Source organism: Heterodontus francisci, chromosome 14 (genome assembly GCF_036365525.1).
Source record: "Heterodontus francisci isolate sHetFra1 chromosome 14, sHetFra1.hap1, whole genome shotgun sequence".
Lineage (NCBI taxonomy): Eukaryota > Metazoa > Chordata > Chondrichthyes > Heterodontiformes > Heterodontidae > Heterodontus > Heterodontus francisci.
This window is the reverse complement of record NC_090384.1, coordinates 65,119,308-65,143,507: the sequence shown is the minus strand read 5'-3', so window position 1 is coordinate 65,143,507 and position 24,200 is coordinate 65,119,308. Positions and strand designations below refer to the sequence as shown.

The 24,200-nt window shown below is 42.4% G+C and overlaps 1 protein-coding gene across 3 annotated transcripts in view; it reads right to left on the bottom strand.

Annotated features, from left to right (window-relative positions):
- The window catches only part of ipo7 (importin 7), an 83,069-nt gene extending 59,620 nt beyond the window's left edge, over positions 1-23,449 (bottom strand). For all 3 annotated transcript variants that reach the window (XR_010976360.1, XM_068046373.1, XM_068046374.1), the window contains exons 1-2: positions 23,110-23,449; positions 18,396-18,477 (exon numbers count right to left, since the gene is read on the bottom strand). Coding sequence is in view for 2 of the 3 variants with exons in the window: in XM_068046373.1 (XP_067902474.1) it covers positions 18,396-18,477; positions 23,110-23,193 (166 nt within the window). In the remaining variant the exon portion in view is untranslated. The remainder of the gene's footprint in view (positions 1-18,395; positions 18,478-23,109) is intronic.
- Positions 23,450-24,200: the final 751 nt, after the last annotated feature.

Here is a 24,200-nt window from a genome sequence, read left to right as displayed (position 1 = left end):
AGAGAAAATTAAATCATTAGAACCTGTATCAAATTAGTTAGCAACATTGCTGCTGATTTACAATTCTGGAATTAAAATATATAATTTGGGAAAGATTTGCTGACTGTTATTAGCACAATCAGACCTTTCAGTTTCTGTAAAAAAAAAGGGCACTTTAAGCTCCAGTTGAAATCACTGTTCAATTTAATTGATTTTCAGACTTAGAAAGAGTTGCATTTATATAGTGTGCTTCATGATGTTCCGAAACGCTCTATATCCAATTAAATACTTTTGAAACAGTCACTGTTGGAATGTAGGAAATGTGGCAGCCAGTTTGCACACTGCAAGGTCCCATAATAGAGAAAGGAATAGAAGGACATGTTGACAGGAAGAGATGAAATAAAGTCAAAGGAGACTCACATGAAGCATAAACACTGGAGTTGGAGTTTAAAAATAGGCAAGTCTTGTTACAACTGTACAGGGCGTTAGTGAGGCTGTATTTAAGAAAGGATATACTGGCATTGGAGGCAGTTCAAATGAGATTCACTAGGCTGATTCCTGGGATGAAGGCATTGACTTATGAAGAATGGCTAAACAGGTTAGGCCTTTATTCATTCGTGTTTAGAAAAATGAGGGGTGATCTTATTGAAACGCACAAGATTCTGAGGGGGCTTGACAGGATAGATGTTGAGATGATGTTTCCACTAGTGGGGGAATCTCGAACTAGGAAACATACTTACAGAATAAGGGGAGAATCATTTCAAACTGAGATGCGAAGAAATTTCTTCTGAGGACAGTGAATGTCTGGAATTCTCTACCCCAGAGTGTTGTGGAGGCTAGATCACTGAAAGAGGAGGTAGATAGATTTTTGAAATATTGGAGAGTTGAGGGCTACAAGCTGGCACGAAAGAGGAATTGAGGTCTGGGTCAGATCAGCCATGATCTTATTGAACGGTGGGGCAGGCTTGAGGGGCCGAATGGCCCACTCCTGCTCCTATTTCTTAGGTTATAAACTTGTTGGGCCAAATGGCCTTTTTCAGTGCTGTAAAATTCTATGTAAAATTACCAAAACATCTGTTTTTACGTCTTGGATGAGGGATGAATAATGGTCAGGACCTCGGGAGCACTTCCCCGCTCTTCTTTGAATAGTACCAGGAGATCTTTACGTCCACCTGAGGGCAGTTTACCGTCTCATCCAAAGGACAGCACTAGACAGTGCAGCGCTGAAGTGCCAGCCTAGATTATATTGTCAAATCTTTGGAGTGGGGATTGAACCCACAACCTTCTGACTCCAAGGCAAGAGTGCCACCACCAAGTCACGGCTGACACCAGAGTTGATGGAGATGTGTGTGCGAGCATATTGACACATACATACAAATTTAAATGAAGCAGTCGCACTTCATTTAAAGTTACTCAGTTAAAGCAAATAGTTTCAGACACCCTGGACCAGATTTTATTCTGAGTAGCAAACGAATAGCACCAGCCATTCATTACACTTATCCACAGGCTTACGATGGCATTTTGCACTGGAACTTGTGATTAGAGAACAATTTCAGTGCAGCGCCCTCTACAGGGGATCTGGGACCTTTTTGAACATGGCAACCAACTGTGTCTCCTTAAACCATTCTTCAGTTTTATTGGTTATGTGTACAGAATCTGAACCAGGAAATGTCAGAACATTACATTTTAAATCAGGTACAGAAAGTGTAATAAAGAGAGCAAAAGATAGGTGGGATTAAGAGCAAGATGAAATAACCAGAAAGTTATTTTTTATTTTTGTAAATCTCCCAATAATTAAAATCCAGAAGAATGAGACTCCATCTTTTTAAAAGTTAATTTTCAGTGCCAGAGCAGTTGTTTTGCAGTAATTAAGACATCACAGGTCATTAAAAATTGACTGAAATTGGAATGAACCTTTTCTAGTGTGCTTAATGGGTATATCACGCAAGAACAGAAACTTCATACCATTCCATATACTTCAATGGCACGTCTCTCAGCAAAATACCATTATCACAAACCTTCTGGTAAAGCAGAGCAACTTCCTGACTTCTGTCATTAACTACGCATGTGTGGTCACTGGTGTCTGCAGATCATTTCAGACTTTAATAATGGTGAATGTTGCTAGTTTCACCATTAATTTTACAGTAAAATCCAGTCTCCTACATAATGCACCACTGTTCTAAACAGCTGGTATCAGAAGTTAGAGCATAAAGCTCCCAATAAGAAAATATACCTAGCCTTTGCTAGCAGCAAAATAATGAAAAAGGCTAGCACTTCCCTGCCTCAAATCAAATTTCACATACTGTAAATACCAAAAATAAAGTTTTTTTTTGCAACTTATCAAAAAAGGAAGTCTCAAAACATTCCCCAATTGAATCAGTCTGTTTGAGTTGAAAAATTCTATGTGCTTCTACAAAATAGAAATTCCTTAACTGCAGTCCACTACCAATCCTTAATTGAATAATAATCTAGGTAGTAAATACTTAAAATATTAACTCATTCAAAATACCATGCAACATTTGGCCTCTCTGCAACTGAACAGAAAGAAATGAACTTTTTAAAATTTAAAAACCAACCAACGGGAACAAATTTCTCAGTTGTCAGGTTGCCTCAACAGCTGTCAGTGACCAGCACAATCTTCAGTGACTACTTTGGAGGCCAGTTAGCCTTCAAGAATAACTTAAAACAGTCAGGCCAGAACATCTGCTGCACTGAAAACAAGACTATAGCTGCAAAAGTAAAAATGTACAAGAGAATCTTAAATGAGAGCACTGTGTCCTCACAAATTGCCTTGTGAAGGTCACTACCACTTGTAGTGAATTTTTTTTTGTCTTTAAAGCATTCTTTCTTTCCCCATCCCTTACAACTTTTCTTTCCCTGAAAGCAGCAATGATTCATGTTGAGTTACAGCTCTACTGGCAACTGCATCATTCTAATAGCTTGTTCATTCATGCGAGCCAAGACAGGTCAGCAGATTGTATGACAGTGGGGACATCATAGCTCAGCCCTATCTTGTCTTACCCAACACATACTCACATGCATGCATGTTTTCACAAGGATCATTACTCTCAAATCCACAAGTGCAGAGATCAGTTGTACTGGCCTGGATTTTGCAGTCAGCAGGGCAGCAAGGGTGCTCACTGCTGACCTTGAAGAAAGTTGCTCACAAAGATCTAGCAATCTGTGATGCGGAGTTCCCCTTGCCCAAAGTCAGTTTAAAACTGGTGCCAAGTCAAGGAGATCTCCGTGTGTGCCGAAACAGTGATGTCATCAAGCAGGTAAGCAACCAATCACATTGATATAGTCACACACAGCAAACCAGGAAGTTAAAAACACCTAATATCCTTCACTGGTAATTTAAATTTTCACATAAAATAATTAGTTTTTATTGTAATCCAAAATAAAGATAAACAACGTGTTTTTTTTTAAAAAGTGGAATTTATTATGGAGAAACTTGAGTCAACAAATATAAAATTCGTTTTTCGCCATAATTATTAAGTTCATACTCCGTTAAAAACCCAGTTTCTACTCATTCAACAAGGTGTAATTGATTTCAAGGGTTTTTACAGCACGACTAACAGCATAAAAGAGTGGAAGTTCTCATCAATTCTATTGATTTTTCCATTGAATGCAGTCTGGGGTGCCTCAACAGCACACCTTCTGGAGAAGTATAGAATTTCTCAATTTCACAGAATCACAGAATAATACAGTGCAGAAGAGGCCCTTCAGCCCATCAAATCTGCACCGATGCATTAAAGACACCTGACCCGTCTACCTAATCCCATTTGCCAGCACTTGGCCCATAGCCTTGAATGTTATGACATGCCAAATGCTCATCCAGGTGCTTTTTAAAAGGATGTGAGGCAACCCGCCTCTATCACCCTCCCAGGCAGTGCATTCCAGACTGTCACCACCCTCTGGGTAAAAAAGTTCTTCCTCAAATCCCCCTTAAACCTCCTGCCCCTCACCTTAACCTTGTGTCCCCTCGTAATTGGCCCTTCAACTAAAGGAAACAGCTGCTCCTTATCCACCCTTGTCCATGCCCCTCATAATCTTGTACACCTCGATCAGGTCACCCCTCAGTCTTCTCTGCTCCAGTGAAAACAAACTCAAGCCTATCCAACCTCTCTTCATAGCTTAAATGTTCCATCCCAGGCAACATCCTGGTGAATCGCCTCTGCACCCCCTCCAGTGCAATCACATCCTTCCTATAATGCGGTGACCAGAATTGCACACAGTACTCCAGCTGTGGCCTTACCAAAGTTCTATACAACTTCAACATGACCTCCCTGCTTTTGTAATCTATGCCTCGATTGATAAAGGCAAGTGTCCCATATGTCTTTTTCACCACCCTATTAACCTGCCCTTCCGCCTTCAGAGATCTATGGACAAACACACCAAGGTCCCCTTGTTCCTTGGAACTTTCCAGTGTCAGGCCATTCATTGAATACTTCCGTGTCACATTACTCCTTCCAAAGTACATCACCTCCCACTTTTCAGGGTTAAACTCCATCTGCCACTTTTCTGCCCATTTGACCATCCCGTCTATATCTTCCTGTAACCTAAGACACTCAACCCCACTGTTAACCACTCGGCCAATCTTTGTGTCATCCGTGAACTTACTGATCCTACCCCCACATAGTCATCTATGTCGTTTATATAAATAACGAAACATAGGGGACTCAGCACAGATTCCTGTGGTAAGCCACTGGCTTCCAGTCACTAAAACAGCCGTCTGTCATCACTTTGTGTCTCCTACAGCTAAGCCAATTTTGAATCCACCTTATCAAGTTACCTTGTATCCCATGTGCATTTGCTTTCTTGATAAGTCTCCCATGTGGGACCTTGTCAAAGGCATTGCTGAAATCCATGTAAACTACATCAACTGCACTACCCTCATCTACACACCTGGTCACATGCTCAAAAAATTCAATCAAATTTGTTAGGCATGACCTCCCTCTGACAAAGCCATGCTGACTATTCCTAATCAAATTTTGCCTCTCCAAGTGGTGATAGATTCTCTCCTTCAGAATTTTCTCCAATAGTTTCCCTACCACTGACGTGAGACTCACTGGTCTGGAGTTCCCTGGCTTATCTCTACAACCTTTCTTAAATAGTGGGACCACATTAGCTGTTCTCCAGTCCTCTGGCAGCTCCCCCGTGGCCGCATAGGAATTAAAAATTAGGGTCAGAGCCCCTGAAATCTCCACCCTCGCCTCCCACAGCATCCTGGGACACAAATCATCCAGACTTGGAGATTTGTCTACTTTTAAGCCTGCCAAAACCTCCAATACCTTGTCACTCCCGATGACAATTTGCTCAAGAACCTCACAGTCTCTCTGAGTTCCATATCTACATCCTCATTCTCTTGGGTGAAGGCAGATGTGAAGTATTCGCTCACCACCCTACCAATGTCCTCTGGCTCCACCCACAGATTTCCCTTTTGGTCCCACATTTCCACATTATTTTTCGCATGTATGGACTCCAGAAGTTGTCAATTTCAGTGGAGTAACGATGGCAGAAGCGGACAGCTTTGCTACCATTGCCACTGCAAAATCCAGGCCTGCGTCACCTCAAATCAATACTGAAGAGACAGATCAAACCAAAGGCTTGCATGCTTTACCTTGGTGTGATGCTAAGCCATGTAAAGATGAGCACTTATTGTACTACAAGTACAATAAGTACAATAAGTTCTATGCAATGATTGCTGAGACACAAGCTAGGAAGGTGTGAGGTTTGCCCCTCCATCCATTTTGAACCAGTTTTCAGCTGAGAGGGGAGCAAAGGTGCAATAATGGGCAGCAGTGTCCCAGGTTTGGGGGGAGAAGGAAAAAATGCCTGGGTTTCCACTCCTAAAAGTGAGAGGTGGCAGGTCAGGTAAAGCTATAATGACGCTCAAATTTCCTGCTCACACTCACCACCAAGGCTCCTGCATGCATAATGACCACTTGGTCAAGCACCAGACAAATTGGCACCAAAGAACAAAGATATGAATGTCATCTCTGGCCTAGGTAGCTTTGGATAAGGCAAATGCCAAATTTCCAATACAACACAACATTTGCAAATATTTGGAAATTGAGATCTTTCTGCCTGTACATAAATTTAAAAAAGGAATTAAATTAGTCAGAGCAAAAACTCAATCTAATTCTTTTTAATAAATGCATTAACTGCAAAGGAATGCTAGGGTACATCAATAAATTGTCATTAACAGGGAAGAAAAAAAATTATTTTCAAAAGCACTCTCAGTATCCCCAGGCTTGGTAATGCACAATCAGCAGTAACGGGGAATTCCTTTAAATTGATTTTTTGTCATGTTGTTACTTAGGTACATTTCCATATATAGTCATCACCTTTCAGTACCTTGCCCAAGTATCAATTATTCACTTGCAGTATGACTAGAAGAGAATCCAGATTATTCAATGCCAGGATATCAGACAAGCCCAATCACATCACCCAATGTCCACCAAAACAATCCAAGCAGGAATTGACAGGGGCAGAAACCGTGAATCAATTTTCTCCATCCTAAACCAGATCACTGAGAGCAACCGTATCACTGGTACCACCACCACAACCAAGAGCAGCTACCACAGCACAGACTAGAAACAAAATTGTACGACTCCTTGCATGCTTTACATTTTTCTTGAAAAAAAAGATTCTGATCTGATTAATCTTCCTTGCAGACAAAACATCTTCCTCTCAACAGGATAGAACCAAAGTAATTTCAAAGCAACTGTAACATTACAAATATTCACCATTTTATTTAGACATTTAAGTGGTATCACATTGGTTTTTACCATTCCTTTTAAGAGAGGCGTTGGAAAAAATTACTTTAACACTGGGTTTACAAAAGCATAGCACATTCACAGCATTGATATTTCCCCATAGACTATAAATAATACACAAGTCATTCAACTGTCTCAGCAATCGTAAAGTATTTCTTGCATTTTGATGGAAAGCCTTTAATGTCCTTAATGGTTGTGGACAGCGAGAGATATAACACACACACAAACAAACAGTCAGGAAGCAATGAACACAGGAATACAAAAGCAAACAGATCACGCCAGTACTTTATAATTCACTGGTTAAGACTCACCCTGGAGTACTGTGGACAAATCTGGCACCACACTTCAGGAACATTGCAAGGCCATTAGGAAGGGGACAGAGGAGGTTTAACTGGGATGAGGGACTTTGTTAGTTATGAGATTGGAAAAGTTAGGACTGTTCTCCTTGCAAAGGAGGTTAAGAGGTAACCTAATGAGTGTTTTTCAAGATGACGAGAGGCTTTGATGGAGTAAATAGGGAAAAAATAGCCCCTCTAGCGAGTGGGTCAATAACCAGAGATCATGGATTCAAAATCATTGGAAAAACAATAGAGGGGAAAGAGAGAAACTTTTGCATTCAGAGTTGTCAGAATCTGGAACGGTCTACTTGAAAAAGGTGGTGGGAGATGATTTCATAAATAATTTTAAAAGGAGTTGGACAGGTACTTGAGGATGGGGAACTTACAGGGTTATGGACAAAAAGCGAGGATGAGGGACAAAGCATGATTGCTCTTTCAAAACAGACAACATAGGCACAACAGGGCTAATGGCCTCCTACAGTCTTGTAAGTTTCTATGATTCGATCATTCTTATAAGTTTATAGGGTGCAAGAAAGCAGTCAGAAATTATCTTGTTTAAATCAAGGAAGACAAACCACTGATGTGGGAAAGTACAGTCTAATTTTAGTATTTTGTCAAGCTGTAACTTGTGAGAAAATAAGTCCCATCGTAGCTGCTGCTCTGTATATTCATCTGTGAGACAAAGCAGCTCATAATCAATTTGTATCATTTTTCATTTCGGCAAGTCTATCTGCAAAGGGATTGAGAAAACCACCATGCGAAAGATGTAAATGTCCAGTTCAAGGGGGAGGAGATACTACTCGTATGCCATAGGTAATGCAATCATGCCAACAGATAACAGGCAGTGCAAGATGCTCACATCGCTTGTGGGAATGTAGGGCACCACTGAACCAGAGAAGGCAGGTAGATCTGAATTTGTAACAGGACTGAAACTGATGATGCAATGACAATGGATATTAAATAGGTGCTAATGCCCAATTTTCTCACTATAGATGAAAACAAGAAATTTAATTTTATTTGCTCATGGGTTGGGGGTGTCGCTGGCTAGGGCAGCTTTTATTGCCCATCCCTAATTGCCCTCAAGAAGTCGGCAATGAGCCGCCTTCTTGAACTGCTGCAGTCCATGTGCGGTAGGTACACCCACAATGCTGTTAGGAAGTGAGTTCCAGGATTTTGAGCCAGCAACAATGAAAGAACGGTGATACAGTTCCAAGTCAGGATGGTGTGTGGCTTGGAGGGGAACTTGCAGGTAGTGGTGTTCCCATGTATCTGTTGCCCTTGTCCTTCTAGGTGGTAGAGGTCGTGGGTTTGGAAGGTGCTGTCTAAGGAACCTTGGTGCATTGCTGCAGTGCATCTTGTAGATAGTACACACTGCTGCCACTGTGCATTGGTGGGGGGGTGGGGGTGACTGTTGTGCATGTGGTGCCAATCAAGGGGGCTGCTTTGTCCTGGATGGTGTCGAGCTTCTTGCATGCTGTTGGAGCTGCACCCATCAAGGCAAGTGAGAGTATTCCATCACACTCCTGACTTGTGCCTTGTAGATGAACAGGCTTTGGTGAGTCAGGAAGTGATTCAGCATTCCTAGCCTCTGACCTGCTCTTCTAGCCATGGTATTTATTTGGCTACTCCAGTTCAGTTTCTGGTTGATGGTAACCCACCAGGAGGTTGATAGTGGGGGATTCTGTAATTGTAATGCCAATGAATGTCAAGAGATGGTTAGATTCTCTCTTGTTTGAGATGGTCATTGTCTGGCACTTGTGTGGTGCTAATGTTACTTGCAACTTATCAGCCCAAGCCTGGATATTGTCCAGGTCTTGCTGCTTTACTACACGGACTGCTTCAATATCTGAGGAGTTGCGAATGCTGCTGAACATTGTGCAATCATCAGCGAACATCCCCACTAGTGACCTGATGATTGAAGGAAGGTAGGTCATTGATGAAGCAGCTGAAGATGGATGCAGCTAGGACACTACCCTGACGAACTCCTGCAGTGATGTCCTGCAGCTGAGATGATTGACCAACAACTACAACCATCTTCCAACGAGCAGAGAGTTTTCCCCGATTCCCATTGACCTCAGTTTTGTTAGGGCTCCTTGATGCCATACTCGGTCAAATGCTGCCTTGATGTCAAGGGCAGTCACTCTCACCTCACCTCCAGCTCTTTCATCCATGTTTGGACCAAGGCTGTAATGAGGTCAGGAGCTGAGTGGCCCTGGCGGAACCCAAACTGAGCGTCACTGAGCAGGTTATTGCTAAGAAAGTGCCGCTTGATAGCACCGATGACACCTTCCATCACCTTACTGATGATTGAGAGCAGACTGAAGGGCAGTAATTGGTCGGGTTGGATTTCTCCTGCTTTGTGTGTGCAGGACTTACTTGGGCAATTTTCCACATTGCCTGGTAGATGCCAGTGTCGTAGCTGTACTGGAACAGCTTGGCTAGGGCCACAGCAAGTTCAGGAGCACAGGTCTTCAGTCATTTCTTGCTATCATGTGGAGTGAATCCACTTGGCTGAAACCGGCATCTGTGACGTTGGGGACTTCAAGAGGAGACCGAGATGGATCATCCGCTCAGCACTTCTGGCTGAACACTGTTGCAAATGCTTCAGCCTTATCTTTTGCACTAATGTGTTGGGCTCCCCCATCATTGAGGATAGGGATATTTATGGAGCCACCTCCTGCAGTTAGTTGTTTAATTGTCCGCCGCCATTCACAACTGGATGTAGCAGGACAGCAGAGCTTAGTTCTGATCCGTTGGTCGTGGGATCGCTTAGCTCTGTCTATTGCATGCTGCTTCCCCTGTTTGGCATGCAAGTAGTCCAGGATTGTAGCATCACCAGGTTGACACCTCATTTTGAGGTATGCCTGGTGGTGCTCCTGGCATGCACTCTTCATTGAACTAGAGTTGATCCCCTTGCTTGATGGGAATGGTAGAGTGGGGGATATGCCAGGCCATGAAGTTAAAGATTGCGGTTGAGTACAATTCTGCTGCTGATGGCCCACAGCGCCTCATGGATGTCTAGCTTTGCGCTGCTAGATCTGTTCGAAATTTATCCCATTTAGCACAGCAGTCATGCCAAACAACACGATGGAGGACATCCTCAATGTGAAGACGGGACTTCGTCTCCACCAGGACTATGAGGTGGTCACACCTACCAATACTGTCATGGACAGATGCATCTGCGACAGATAGATTGAGGATGAGGTCAAGTATGTTTTTCCCTCACCATCTGCTGCAGCTATGTCCTTTAGGCCTCTGCCAGCTTAGGCAGTAATGGTGTAACCGAGCCACTCTTGGTAATGGACATTGAAGTCCCCCACCCAGAGTGCTTGCTTCAAGTGGTGTTCAACATGGAGCAGTACTGATTCATCAACTGAAGGGGGGGGGGGGGGGAGGGGGCAGCAGTAGGTGGTAACCAGCAGGAGGTTTCCTTGCCCATGTTTGACCTGATGCCGTGAGACTTCATGAGGTCTGCAGGCGACGTTGAGAACTCCCAGGGCAACTCCCTCCCGACTGTATACCACTGTGCTGTCACCTCTACTGGGTCTGTCCTGCCAGTGGGACGGGGCATAACCAGGATTGGTCATGCAGTGTCTGGGACATTGTCTGCAAGGCATGATTCCATGAGTATGACTATGTCAGGCTACTGCCTGACTAGTCTGTGGGACAGTTCTCCTAACTTTGGCACAAGCCCCCAGATGGTAGTAAGGAGGACTTGTAGGATCGACAGGGCTGGGTTTGCTGTTGCATTTCTGGTACCTAGGTCGATGCCGGTTGGTCCGTCCAGTTTCATTCCTTATTGACTTTGTAGCAGTTTGATACAATTGTGTAGCTTGCTAGGCCATTTCAGAAGGCATTTAAGAGTCAAGCACATTTCTGTGGAGTCACATGTAGGCCAGACCAGGTAAGGACAGCAGGTTTCTGTCCCTAAAGGACATTAGTGAACCAGATGGGTTTTTACGACAATTGACAATGGTTTCATGGCCATCATTAGTCTAGCTTTAATTTCAGAATTATTAATTGAATTCTAATTCCACCTTCTGCCGTGGTGGGATGCGAACCCATATCCCCCGAGCAATCCCCTGGATCTCAGGGTTCCTCGTCCAGTGACAATACCACTCCGCCATCGCCTCCCGTTGCATAGCTGGACGTGCTTGCACACCATTTCCTAGGCCAAGACTAAAACCAGAAGGTGGCTGTGAACTCAACAGTTTCCACCCACAATTCCAACATTAGAAGTTTCCAATTTCTAGTTGGCCTCCAGGAATTCTCTCGATAAACCTGGTCACTTTCAGATCCCCAGAAGTGAACTGTGGTGCAACACAGCTTAGCTAATTAAATTCTATGTCTGCCTTGTGGATTTTCAAACTCTATTCAAGGAGGCAAAACAAACTATCCGCAATGTACAGGCACACATTTGTTTCTGTAACCTCACAACTGAACCATTCTGAACCAGGGGCTTGAGAATGGAAAAAATCAGTTAAAATACCGCTCCTGATCAGCACCCAGTGATCCCTGCTGGAAAGGCTATTCTGCTATCCTACAAGTAAGAGGTGAGTTTACTGCCCTATAATCAAATAGCCTTCTGACATTTAAGGTCTGAGCTCATACAAGAAGAGTAGCCATGTAGGTGAGGTACCAAGGGATGCCAGTGCTATGAACTTCACCTCTGCAAGAATGGACAGCTTTAGGAGAGTAAAGGGAGAAGATAGATTTTTTAAAATACCTGCTTAAATTACTATTCTGTATTAAAAAACAGAAAATAGCTATATTTCTGGTGATAGGAGTTTAAAAAAGTCATCTCTTACCTGCAACTACAAACATTGCAATAGTCATAGAACTGGAATCAAAATTTCTTAAAGCTCAACGTCAACAAACCCAAAAGCACTCTTCTCTACTTGTGCTTGGTTCTGGCTTTGGATTGGATCAAACTGACCAGTTGCTCCTGCAGAGCTTTGCAACTTCAATAGCTTGTTCATCCCAAATCTAATCTTCCAACTGCACAACTGGTTGGTTGCCAAGATTGCTTTCTTTCATACTGTCCACACATCCCTACTGTATCTCTAGTTTTCAAATCCTAACTCAGTCTTTCATTATTTCAATGCTCTCTGTTTTAGAGTGGACCTTTTTACAAACTACAACTTATTCAGAATTCAGCTTTGTCCTCCAGATTACCCTTACCCAGCTCCACTGATGCCCAGCATTTCAGGAAATCAGCATAATGTCATGTTGCTGCACCATGTTATAGGAGCTGTTTTTTTCAGCAATCCTTGCTTCTCTAATAAATTGCACTTGTCTAACGCACCCTATGGAATTATTTCCTCAAACAACTTGATCTTGCTATCCTTCCCTATCTTCAAAGGACTCCTTTTCTGTTTGACTATGCATTAAGTCTCCCCATCCAACCCCAGGTTTTCCTCTCTGCTTTTCTTCTTGGTATCTACCTTTATGCCTTTTAAAGCAGAGACTTTTATATATGCAAAGTGGTAGTTTATTAGATGGGGAGTGCTCTATAAATGAAAGTTGTTGTAAGTAAACAATTTATTCCAAATATCTTCAAATACAAAACAGGTCCCATTTTAGATGCCAGCACGCTCAAAATTACAGTTCTGAAGAAGGGCCACTGACCTGAAACGTTAACTCTACTTCTCTCTCCAAAGATGCTGTCAGACCATTTTTTTTGTTTTTATTTCAGATTTCCAGCATCTGCAGTATTTTGCTTTAATTTCAAACTTATAGTTATGTGGTTGCAACCAATCTGCCCCTACCCACTCCCATTAGGTTTTAAGACTCCTGCTCTCTTTCCTCAAAGCAAAGAAGTGTTAACATTATGTTCCATTAAAATCACATGCAGTACAGAACTACCCCTCTTCCTTTTGATGAAACAGATGGAATGATCTCACCAAAATAAGTTCCTCTCAATAGTTAGCACTATTCTAACTGCAGAATTCAGCATAAAACAGTAAAAATTGACCCAAAATACCAGATAATTTAAGTATGTCGAATAAGGAGCTACACATTAAATAAAACCAAACATGAGAAATTGTTTTGATGCCTTAGAATTTATTAGATGAGTAGTGAGGCCACACAAACAAGAAAATCCTAGGCTCGATCCCTCCACTACTGCTGCTTGTCCAATATCTAGTACCGGATGTCCAGAAATTTCCTCCGATTAAATATTAAGTAGACACAAGCCAATGTCTTTGGTCCCTGCCACGAACTCTGTTCCCCAGCTACCAACTCCATCCCTTGCCCTAGCAACTGTCTGAAGCTGAACAAGACTATATACAACCTTGGTGTCATACTGACTACGAGATACGCTTCTGACCACATATCCACTCCATTATCAAGTCAGCCTACTTCCACCTTTGTAACATTACCCAACTGCACCTCCGCTTCAGCTCATTTGCTGAACCCTCACCCATGCCTTTTTAACTCCACGCCCAACTATTCCAATAGTCGCCTGGCCAACCTCCCATCTTCCACCCAACATAAACCTAGGTTCACTCAAAACACTACTACCCACATCCTAATTCATGCCAAACCCTGTTCACCCATCACCCCTGTGCTCACTGAACTACATTGATTCCCAGTCCAACATCAATTTTAAAATTCTCATCCTTTTCAAATTCCTCCACGGCCTCGTCCTTTCCTATTCCTGTAACCTCCTCCAGCCATACAACCCGCTGAGATCTCTGTGCTCCTCTAATTCTGGCTTCTTGCCCATCCCCGATTTCAACTGCTCCACCATTGGCAGCTGTGCCCTTCAGCTGCCAAGACCCCAAGCTCTGGAATTCCCTCCCTCAACCTCTCCATCTCTCTCCCTCTCTATTCTCCTTTAAGAAACTCTTTAAAACTTCTCTCTTTGACCAAGCTTTTAGTCATCTGCTCTAATATCTCATGTGGCTCAGTGTCAAATTTTGTTTGATAATGCTCCTGCAAAGCACCTTGTGACATTTTCCTACTTTAAAGGCGCTATATAAATGCAAGTTGTTGCTGTTGTGCTCTCCTAATTCTCTGCTCAGTTAGCTGATCTGAGATAGGGCAGCAGTAATGATTATGATTAGATTAGAGATACAGCACTGAAACAGGCCCTTTGGCCCACCGAGTCTGTGCCGAACATCAACCACCCATTTATACTAATCCTACACTAATCCCATATTCCTACCAAACATCCCCACCTGTCCCTATATTTCCCTACCACCTACCTATACTAGCGACAATTTATAATGGCCAATTTACAAAGAACAAAGAACAAAGATAATTACAGCACAGGAACAGGCCCTTCGGCCCTCCAAGCCTGCGCCGATCCAGATCCTCTCTCTAAACATGTCGCCTATTTTCTAAGGTTCCGTATCTCTTCTCTTCCTGCCCATTCATGTATCTGTCTAGATACATCTTAAAAGACTCCATCGTGCCCGCATCTACCACCTCCGCTGGCAATGCGTTCCAGGTGCCCACCACCCTCTGCGTAAAGAACTTTCCACGCATATCCCCCCTAAACTTTTCCCCTTTCACTTTGAACTCGTGTCCTCTAGTAATTGAAACCCCCACTCTGGGAAAAAGCCTCTTGCTATCCACCCTGTCTATACCTCTCATGATTTTGTACACCTCAATCAGGTCCCCCCTCAACCTCCGTCTTTCTAATGAAAATAATCCTAATCTACTCAACCTCTCCTCATAGCTGGCGCCCTCCATACCAGGCAACATCCTGGTGAACCTCCTCTGCACCCTCTCCAAAGCATCCACATCCTTTTGATAATGTGGCGACCAGAACTGTACACAGTATTCCAAATGTGGCCGAACCAAAGTCCTATACAACTGTAACATGACCTGCCAACTCTTGTACTCAATGCCCCGTCCGATGAAGGAAAGCATGCCGTATGCCTTCTTGACCACTCTATTTACCTGCGTTGCCACCTTCAGGGAACAGTGGACCTGAACACCCAAATCTCTCTGGACATCAATTTTCCCCAGGACTTTTCCATTTACTGTATAGTTCACTCTTGAATTGGATCTTCCAAAATGCATCACCTCGCATTTGCCCTGATTGAACTCCATCTGCCATTTCTCTGCCCAACTCTTCTTTTCTTTCTTTTTTTCTTTCTTTCTTTTGGGCCTCCTTATCTCGAGAGACAATGGATACGCGCCTGGAGGTGGTCAGTGGTTTGTGAAGCAGCGCCTGGAGTGGCTATAAAGGCCAATTCTGGAGTGACAGGCTCTTCCACAGGTGCTGCAGAGAAATTTGTTTGTTGGGGCTGTTGCACAGTTGGCTCTCCCCTTGCGCCTCTGTCTTTTTTCCTGCCAACTACTAAGTCTCTTCGACTCGCCACAATTTAGCCCTGTCTTTATGGCTGCCCGCCAGCTCTGGCGAATGCTGGCAACTGACTCCCACGACTTGTGATCAATGTCACACGATTTCATGTCACGTTTGCAGACGTCTTTATAACGGAGACATGGACGGCCGGTGGGTCTGATACCAGTGGCGAGCTCGCTGTACAATGTGTCTTTGGGGATCCTGCCATCTTCCATGCGGCTCACATGGCCAAGCCATCTCAAGCGCCGCTGACTCAGTAGTGTGTATAAGCTGGGGGTGTTGGCCGCTTCAAGGACTTCTGTGTTGGAGATATAGTCCTGCCACCTGATGCCAAGTATTCTCCGAAGGCAGCGAAGATGGAATGAATCCAATCTATCTATATTCTGCTGTATTCTCTGACAGTCCCCTTCACTATCTGCTACTCCACCAATCTTAGTGTCGTCTGCAAACTTGCTAATCAGTCCACCTATACTTTCCTCCAAATCATTAATGTATATCACAAATCAACCTGCAAGTCTTTTGGCTTGTGGGAGGAAACTGGAGCACCCGGAGAAAACCCACGCAGACACAGGGAGAACTTGCAAACTCCACACAGGCAGTACCCGGAATCGAACCCGGGTCCCTGGAGCTGTGAGGCTGCGGTGCTAACCACTGCGCCGCCCTCTGATGATGCAATTGACCCCAGCTCAGCTCAACTCCCCTGAATTAGCAAGAGAGAAAATCAATGACAGCAGCAAAAATTTGAACAGAAGTAAAAAGCCTGGCCTAATTTACTCATTGCAAAACTGAAGCATCTGTTGCTACAACATTACTATTGCATCAAATACCAGAAAGGAGTAAGACTGCATACGTTTTTGCCAATACATAAACTTTCGCAAACAGACACAATGTGAACCAAATTTGTGGTGTTCTTTTCCATCCTCTGACAAATCCATTAACAGGACAACAACCAATTAAAAAATGAATATTTAAAAGTATAAATCTCATGCATTTCTGCTAGGGATTCATGAGACTAAGAACCAGAGTAAGTATAGTTTACTCGAATGCTTCAGATTTTGTTGACAACTCAATCTGGAGCCTAAACTTTTCCTACAATGCCCCCAAGGCAGGGGAATGGAAAGAGGGAAAATAAATAAAAAGGTTAACTAAATTAAGTACCCAAAATGGGGATATGCACAATATAGATTGTTAACCAGGTGCTAGATGTATTTTAATGGTTCCAGGTTTAATGACAGAAGGTGTTCCACAGGGATCGGTATAAAAATGATTTGGACTTGGGAATCCAAAGCACAATTTCAAAATTTGATGACACCAAATTGTAGAGTGCAGTTGATACAGAAGGGGACTGTGACAAAATTCAGAAAAACATTAATGCATTTGCAGAATGGGCATCTGATTGGCAAATGAACTTTAATATAGGTAAGTATATTTTGGTTGAAGAATTAAGGAGGCCATATGTTCTTTGGAAATTAAGTTTCCAAATAAGATAGAGAAACAGAGGGCTCTTGGGGTGCAGATCAAATCACAAAGTAGTGATGCAGATTAATAAGAGCATAAAACAGCAAACAAAGCACTGGGGTTAATTTCTAGAGGGATAGAACTGAAAAGCAGAGAAGTTCTCAGACTTGTATAGAACCTTAGGTAGACTTTGGAGTATTGTGAACAGCTCTCCTCCAGAGGATACAGAAGCGCTGTAGAAGGTACAAAAAAAGATTTACTAGAATGATACCAGAACTGAGAGGTTATATCAAGGAAGGTGAACACACTGGGGTTCTTTTCTCTAGAAAAGAGAAGACTGAAGGGGGAGCTGATGGAGATCGTTACCGTCATGAAAGAGTTTGATAGGGTAGTCAGGGGAGGACAGAACTAGGGCCCATAATATAAGTTAGTCACTAATAAATCCAATAGGAAATTCAGGAGAAACTTCTTTACCCAGAGACCAGTTAGAACGAGAAAAGCGCCATCACAATGGGTAGTTGAGGAGACTAGCACAGAGGCATTTAAGGGGAAGCTAAATCAACATGAGGGAGAAAGGCCTACAATGATATGTTGATGGGACTAAGAGGAGGAGGCTCATATGGAAGATAAACACAGGCATGGATCTGTTGGGCCGAATTTCACCCCACCTGAAACCAGCCAAACCAGAGGCTGGGAACCAAACTTGGTTTGTATCATTTAGTGCTACACTGGGCATTGCACGTACCCAGTCACAGCCATAGGAGTAAGTTTTCTTCCCTTCCTGTTTGAATCTCAGAAAAAAGTGCCCAAAGAATCACCTGCCTTTAATAGACTAAAAAGAGCCTTACCACCAAGCAAACTTTCTTTAAAAGTAGCTGCCACTTCCAAAATGGATACTGAGTCAGTGAGAAATTTAAATAAAGCAACTAGTATTTTCAAAGTAAAAATTGAGAAAAGAAGGATGAGAGAGAGAAAAAGTAAAATGACAATTAGGACAGGAAATGAAAAAATAAACGGGACATGGAAAACAGGGCCAAATTATAATACTTAAAATAATTTTGCAGTTTAATGGTTAAATAATAAAGCTGTAACTGATATTAGCTGAATTACTGTATTTATGCTTATTTCTACTTTCAAAGCTATTCATTTTTGGAGACAGTCCATTTCCCACACTTGCACTCTGACAGATAAAGAGCGAAACATTTTTTTTTTATAAAAGTAGCAGGACGTGGAATGGTTTAGAATCAACTTACTTGTCCACACATTTGGACATATTTTGAATATACAGTAAATTTAAAGCATTATACTTTTTAATATTTCCAAATTATTTCTCGCTATTGACCATACTATGATGCAACATGCAGAACTAAATGTAGCGAATAATCACATTAGATCAAAAAGGTATTACTCAGAAGCTATATACCAATATCTAGGAAAACATATACTCAATAATATGGAAGGGTCTAACTCAGCTGCTTTTGGCTCCATTGCACTTTTTTTTCTAGACAGTTAATCACTTACCTGCTTGCCTCACAGGCAAATCCAGTTGATCTGACATTGTAATTTGAAGCAGAGTTGATACAAAGGTAACAGCTTTGTTGGCCTGTAATGTACAAAGATAAAAATATATTAAACATGCATATTCAACTATTTAAAAGCACAAATGCAGATTGCAATTTCATATTAAGACAAGAGGAATTAGGGCTGAGAAACATTTCTGATTTGATCTGATGGCAAAGAGTGCTCCCACCATGCCTAGATGCAATGTAAAGCTACCTCTGCTCTACCCCATCCTACAATATGCCATAATCTCAATACACTTTAACCCCAATCTTAGATAAGCAGCCCCTACAACATCAGTATGAATCGTTTCCCTCCACTTCCCAACCAGTTATCATTTTGGCTAATATGACTGAGGCAGTTTACTGCTGAATGTTGGGCAGTTTTATGCTGCAAATTCCTTCTCAAGGACCAGACTGATATTGTTCAAACTTATTTCATGCAGGACTAACTTCTACAACCAAGAAGTTTATTTCATTCCATCAGTTTCTCTTGATATGATCCAAACTACAAGGGGTTAAAGAAGAGTGTGCAATATTCAATCTTCCAATTCAAATTTCTGATTTATCTCAATGGAGTGGCAACACTCTCCTGTACAAAATGCTAGGAGTATTGGTAGTCACGTTTCCAATTTTCTTCCTTTCCTAAAAGGTGCTAACTCTTTCCAGAGTACGCTTACAACAACCAGATCTCGTATATCGTCAAGTGGGTATTAGTTATGCATCAGCAATAGCAAACTATTCAACACTGGACAACACTATAGTTAAGTCCAAACCTTTCCTCATATGCTACCCACTTTCCAGTAGGAGTTACTGGAGAGCAACTGGGAACAAGGTCAACAATAGTCATTGCAACGGATATCTTTTTTTTTTGAGAGAAGCTGTATCAGCACAAACCCAGGACCAAAACAGTCAAAGTAAAAAGCAAAATACTATACGGACTGCAAATGAAACAAAACAGAAAATGCTAGAAACACAGATCAGCCAGCGCCTAAGCAGAGAACAAGCAAGTTAGCATTTCAGGAACAGATCTTTTCCAAAATGCAAAAATGGAGATGTGGATAAGCATATTAATACAAGTAGACACTAAAGAGACAAAGGATAAGTGAATAGTCGTGGATGTGTGGATCTTGGAGAAATGTCAGACATGGAAAACCTGAAAGTCATGTTGGAATTTATGCTGGCTTGAAAATAAAGACTTAGCTAAAGTTTGAGGTTATGGAAATCAATGTTCATACTAAATGTGTTCTTAAAATAATCTGGTAAAGTCTAATCCTTCAGAACATATTTCTTGCAAAATTTCTTTCAATACATCCAATAATCCAGGCTGACAACTGTTATATTACTGTTGATTACTAACTTACTTTACATTAGGAAGAAGTGAAGGGAGTGGGGAAGGGACTTGTCCTTTTCAACCTAAGGTGCAACTGCACTATGTCTGATTCCTAGAGTAGTCAGCTCCATCTCAGCCCCATATAGGTACAGTAATCATTAGTCCATTTGGCCAAAATATTTAATCTTTAATTGTAAAGTTAAAATTACTGTTATAGATAAAAATTAAAATAGAATTTCTAGTAGACTGCCAGAGCTAATTTGCAGCCACTGCAGGAATACTGCAATTACCAAGGTAAACGGTTCTTAGCAAGAGATGGAGAGGTTTGAGTTGCATCACAGCTTCCTTACAGAAAATACACTTTGGAAAAGGCAGAAATGAACACTATATGTTGTGTCAGATATTTCCACTAATGTTTTTACTGATTCACATTTTGACAAGACATGAAGATATTTCTTTTCCAATGACTGATTCTCAAATTTATATTTTATGCAATATATATTTTTTAAAACTGTGTTCCATTACACGTTTGAATTTGACTTGTTAATGGCGCTGTCATTGTAGCCATATAATCTGAAAATATTTTTCTGAAATCAGGTTAAAATTGTTCTGGAAGAGCCCAGTTTCCTGTAAGCAGTAAAGCAGCGGCACTCACTGCTGAGTGCACAAAAAAATCCGTACTTACCTGGTCTGGAAGCTGCAGCGAAAACTTCCTCTTCTTGTGCCAGCAGGGCCTAGTGTCAGGAGAAACAGCGAGGGCTTCTAACGTGGTGCATTGCTGGTGAAGCCACGCCCCCTAGTGATGTCATGAGCTGAAGACATACCCCTAGAGGTCAGTCCTCAGCTCAATGACAGGTGATTTTTTTTTAAATTTAGAACTTGACACTTTTTAAAATTGATTAACTTTTAAATAACTTTGAATACTTTGTCATAAAAGTAAGTTAAGCTAAAAGTCTGCCAGGGCTGTCCATCGCCATCCGGATGCTCGCCTTTACCCCACTCCTGCAGCTAAGCTATGGGAATCATAAAGAACATATTTATTGCCAATGATATCAAAACCTTAGATTTTATAGCTGATAATTTCATTTACCCTACCTGACATTTAGTTTCACTAACTTTGCTGACCTATGCCTGCGATTATGAGTCCTAACATTTTGCATGCAAAATAATCTGTGCAAGTTGTGGGCAAATAGGCCAAATTCTCAAATTAATGGCCCCTGTCACTTTAAGAATTGGAACGGCTGGACCATCAGCCCATAGAGGCACGCCACAACTTCTGGATTTGTGTAGGTCAGGTCGCTGGAAATTGCAGTGCCATTGCATCTTTCAATAGCAGTGAACTTCTCAGTGGTCGCTGCTATTGAAAAAAGAAAATCCGGGCCAGTTGCTCATGGCAAACTCAGACAAACTGGCCTGAAATCATAACTACTGTAAGTATCCAAACATATTTGAAATGAGCATGGATTCTGAAACTAGGACTCTGTGTTCCTAAGTTAAGTAAATCAAAACTAAACATTAATAACAGTTATGGCAACCAAGTGTACTTCCCAACAGATACCAGCAAATACTTTATTCAAAAATTGTGAAACACATTCTGGGGCCTTGTTTGATATTATAAATTAACTAATCAATTAATTCTACATAAACGAGATGCAAATCTTGGATCATGATGTGGTGGGGGAAGGGGCAAGAGGGCAAAGAGTAGAGATGAAAGAGAGAAAAAGAAAAACATTAGCCAGGATTCTTACTGATTGCTGTTTCCTGCTAGTCGACAAGCAAGTGTCAGGTGATGTCCCCCTGTGGTTCAAAAACCTAATACTCACTGCCAAGGTTCATATGAATACTGGACAAGTTTCCCATGCCTGATGGCTGGTCCCTATATGTATGTGGTATGTGGAGGTATGTGGGTGACAAGTGATACCCTATAGTACAATAATCTACCAGCATTCACTGCTAAAGCTCATATGTAGAATAGTTGCTTGGACAAGTACCACAGGGCGATAGCATCCATGAGCTGAACTCTGACAAAAGGATAAATGTGTTCAGGAAAGGAGGAGCGAAAAGTAACAAACAGGAAACAAATACATTATTCCCCAAATGCTCCAGCTTTCTTCATAAGTTTTTTAGAACTCAATGTATTGGTAGGAATTCCAAGCTAGATTTGCCCCAGTGCTGATCAGAATCAGGAGCACCAGAATGCTGTCCATCACATAGAATGTACCATCAGGTAGAACGTACCTTGCACTTATCCACCAGCTTGGTCATCAAGCTGTATTTTGCAGAAATTGATTTAATATCTAAATCCAGCTTGCTCAAATGTAACAGCAAGGCAGACAGGAAGTGTTTTGTGATGAGCTAATCCTTGTATTTTCATTTACATGTAGACGAGAGTTAACGAAGATACGGATCTTTCTGAAGGGTCACTGACCTGAAACGTTAACTCTGCTTCTCTCTCCACAGATGTTGCCAGACCTGCTGAGTATTTCCAGCATTTGTTTTTATTTCAGATTTCCAGCGCCCGCAATATTTTGCTTTTCTTATACTTCTCTTTTTCCCTTTCCCTGCCATAAAGTCTGCAACACTCAAGCCAACATTGTCGTTAAGTACTGGCGCATTCGTAATCAGTGCTACAGAGTAGGTTCCATTCTTCACTCATCCACAAAGTGAAGGCATCCCGCTCGACAGTCTAGTCAAGCAGGGCACTAGCAGACGACTGGGTAAAAGCCACATGTAGCAGGAGTTAAGTAAAAAGAAAATGGGGGCGCAGGGTGTGGAAGGGTGGACATGTAAACAAAACTAAAGCACCCTCAAAAAAGTTGGTTCTCAACTTTGACAAGAGAACTCCCTACTTGAACGTTTCAGCCATATTTTTATTTGGTTAACAAATTAGGAAAACGAGATGATTTCCAGCATCTACAGTATTTTGCTTTATTAGGAAAACAAAGGTTATCGCTCAGGGACGAATGCTGTATCCATATTCCAACTATATACGCAGAATAAAGTTCGTAATCCACTTGGTGCATGAAGAAAAACTCGATTGGCATAAATACAAACTCATTAGACATGTTAACTATTCGTCAGTTCATTGCGCCTAGTAAGGAGGAAGCAATAATCTGCATGTTAGAAATTAAGTCGACTCCAAGAACGTTGTGAACCGTTACGTGCGATTTTGGGCGTGAGAAACGCAAAATATTCGTAACATGGTTGCCGGCTGCGGGACACGGCACTGGGGCTAACGCCAACGCCGAGGCCTGGCTGGCAGTGGCCCCAAATCATGGATTTCACATTCGACGCACATCAACACTTGCAAAAAGCCGGCGCCTGGGCTGCAATTAATTGTTACCTCGTTGAGCTGTCGCTCGGCCGCCTCCCTCAGCGCGGGGTCCATGGTCCCCCTCAGGGCCTCGATGATTTTATTCGGATCCATTGGAAGTTTCTCTGTCGCGCTCTCGAAGAGAATCGACGTTCAATTTTTAAAAAAAATTAACAAGTCACGTCTTTTCTCCTTCGTTTTTTAAAAAATATATATAACCGTGTTCTGGCTGCTGAGCCGCCCCACTGCTTACTGCTACTACTATTACTACTACTACTATCGCGGCCTCTCACCGAGCCGCCGATGCGCACATGGAAGCTGCGCTTCAACAGCCGCCGGCGCCAAAGGAAGAACGTCGCGCGCCGAGCCCGGATACACGGGTGCGAGACCTCCCGTCAGCAGCCGGCCGCCCCCTCACCACCTTCCGCTTCCGCCAACAACCACCCACATCCTGCCGGCGCTCCCGCGGGGCCCAGGGAAATGTAGTCCTCACCTTGCGTACTATAGACAGGTGAGCGCAAACGCCCAGAAACGTTATTGAGGGGAAATTATTGGCTGCAGTTCAGGGCTGTTCGCTGACTTGTTACTTTTTGTAAAGAAAAATTGTCTGGACTGTTGTGCTGGAAACCACACTAGCCAAAAGTTCTCGGTTCAATTTCCCATTAGAATCACAGAATGGTTAAAGCACAAAGGAGGCCATTCGGCCCGTCGTGTCTGTGCCGGCTGTCCAGCAAAACCTAGACCTACTCCTCTGCCTTTTCCCCGTTGCCCTGCAAATGTTTCCCCTTCAGGTAGTTAACCAGTTCTCTTTTGAAAGCCACAGTTGAAACTGCCTTCACCACACTCTCAGACAGTGCTTTCCCGATCCTAAATACTCACTGCGTAAAAAAATTCTTCCTCATCTCGCCATTGTTTCTTTTACATATGACCTTCAAACGATGACCTCGGGTTCTCCTTAGTTCCACCACGGGAACATTTTCTCTCTATCTACTCTGTCCAGACCCCTCATGATTTTGAACACCTCCATCAAATCCCCTCTTAATCTTCTCTTCTAGCTTCTCCAAACAATGCACGTAACTGAAGTTCTTCATCCCCGGAACGATTCCGTGATTCTTTCTCGC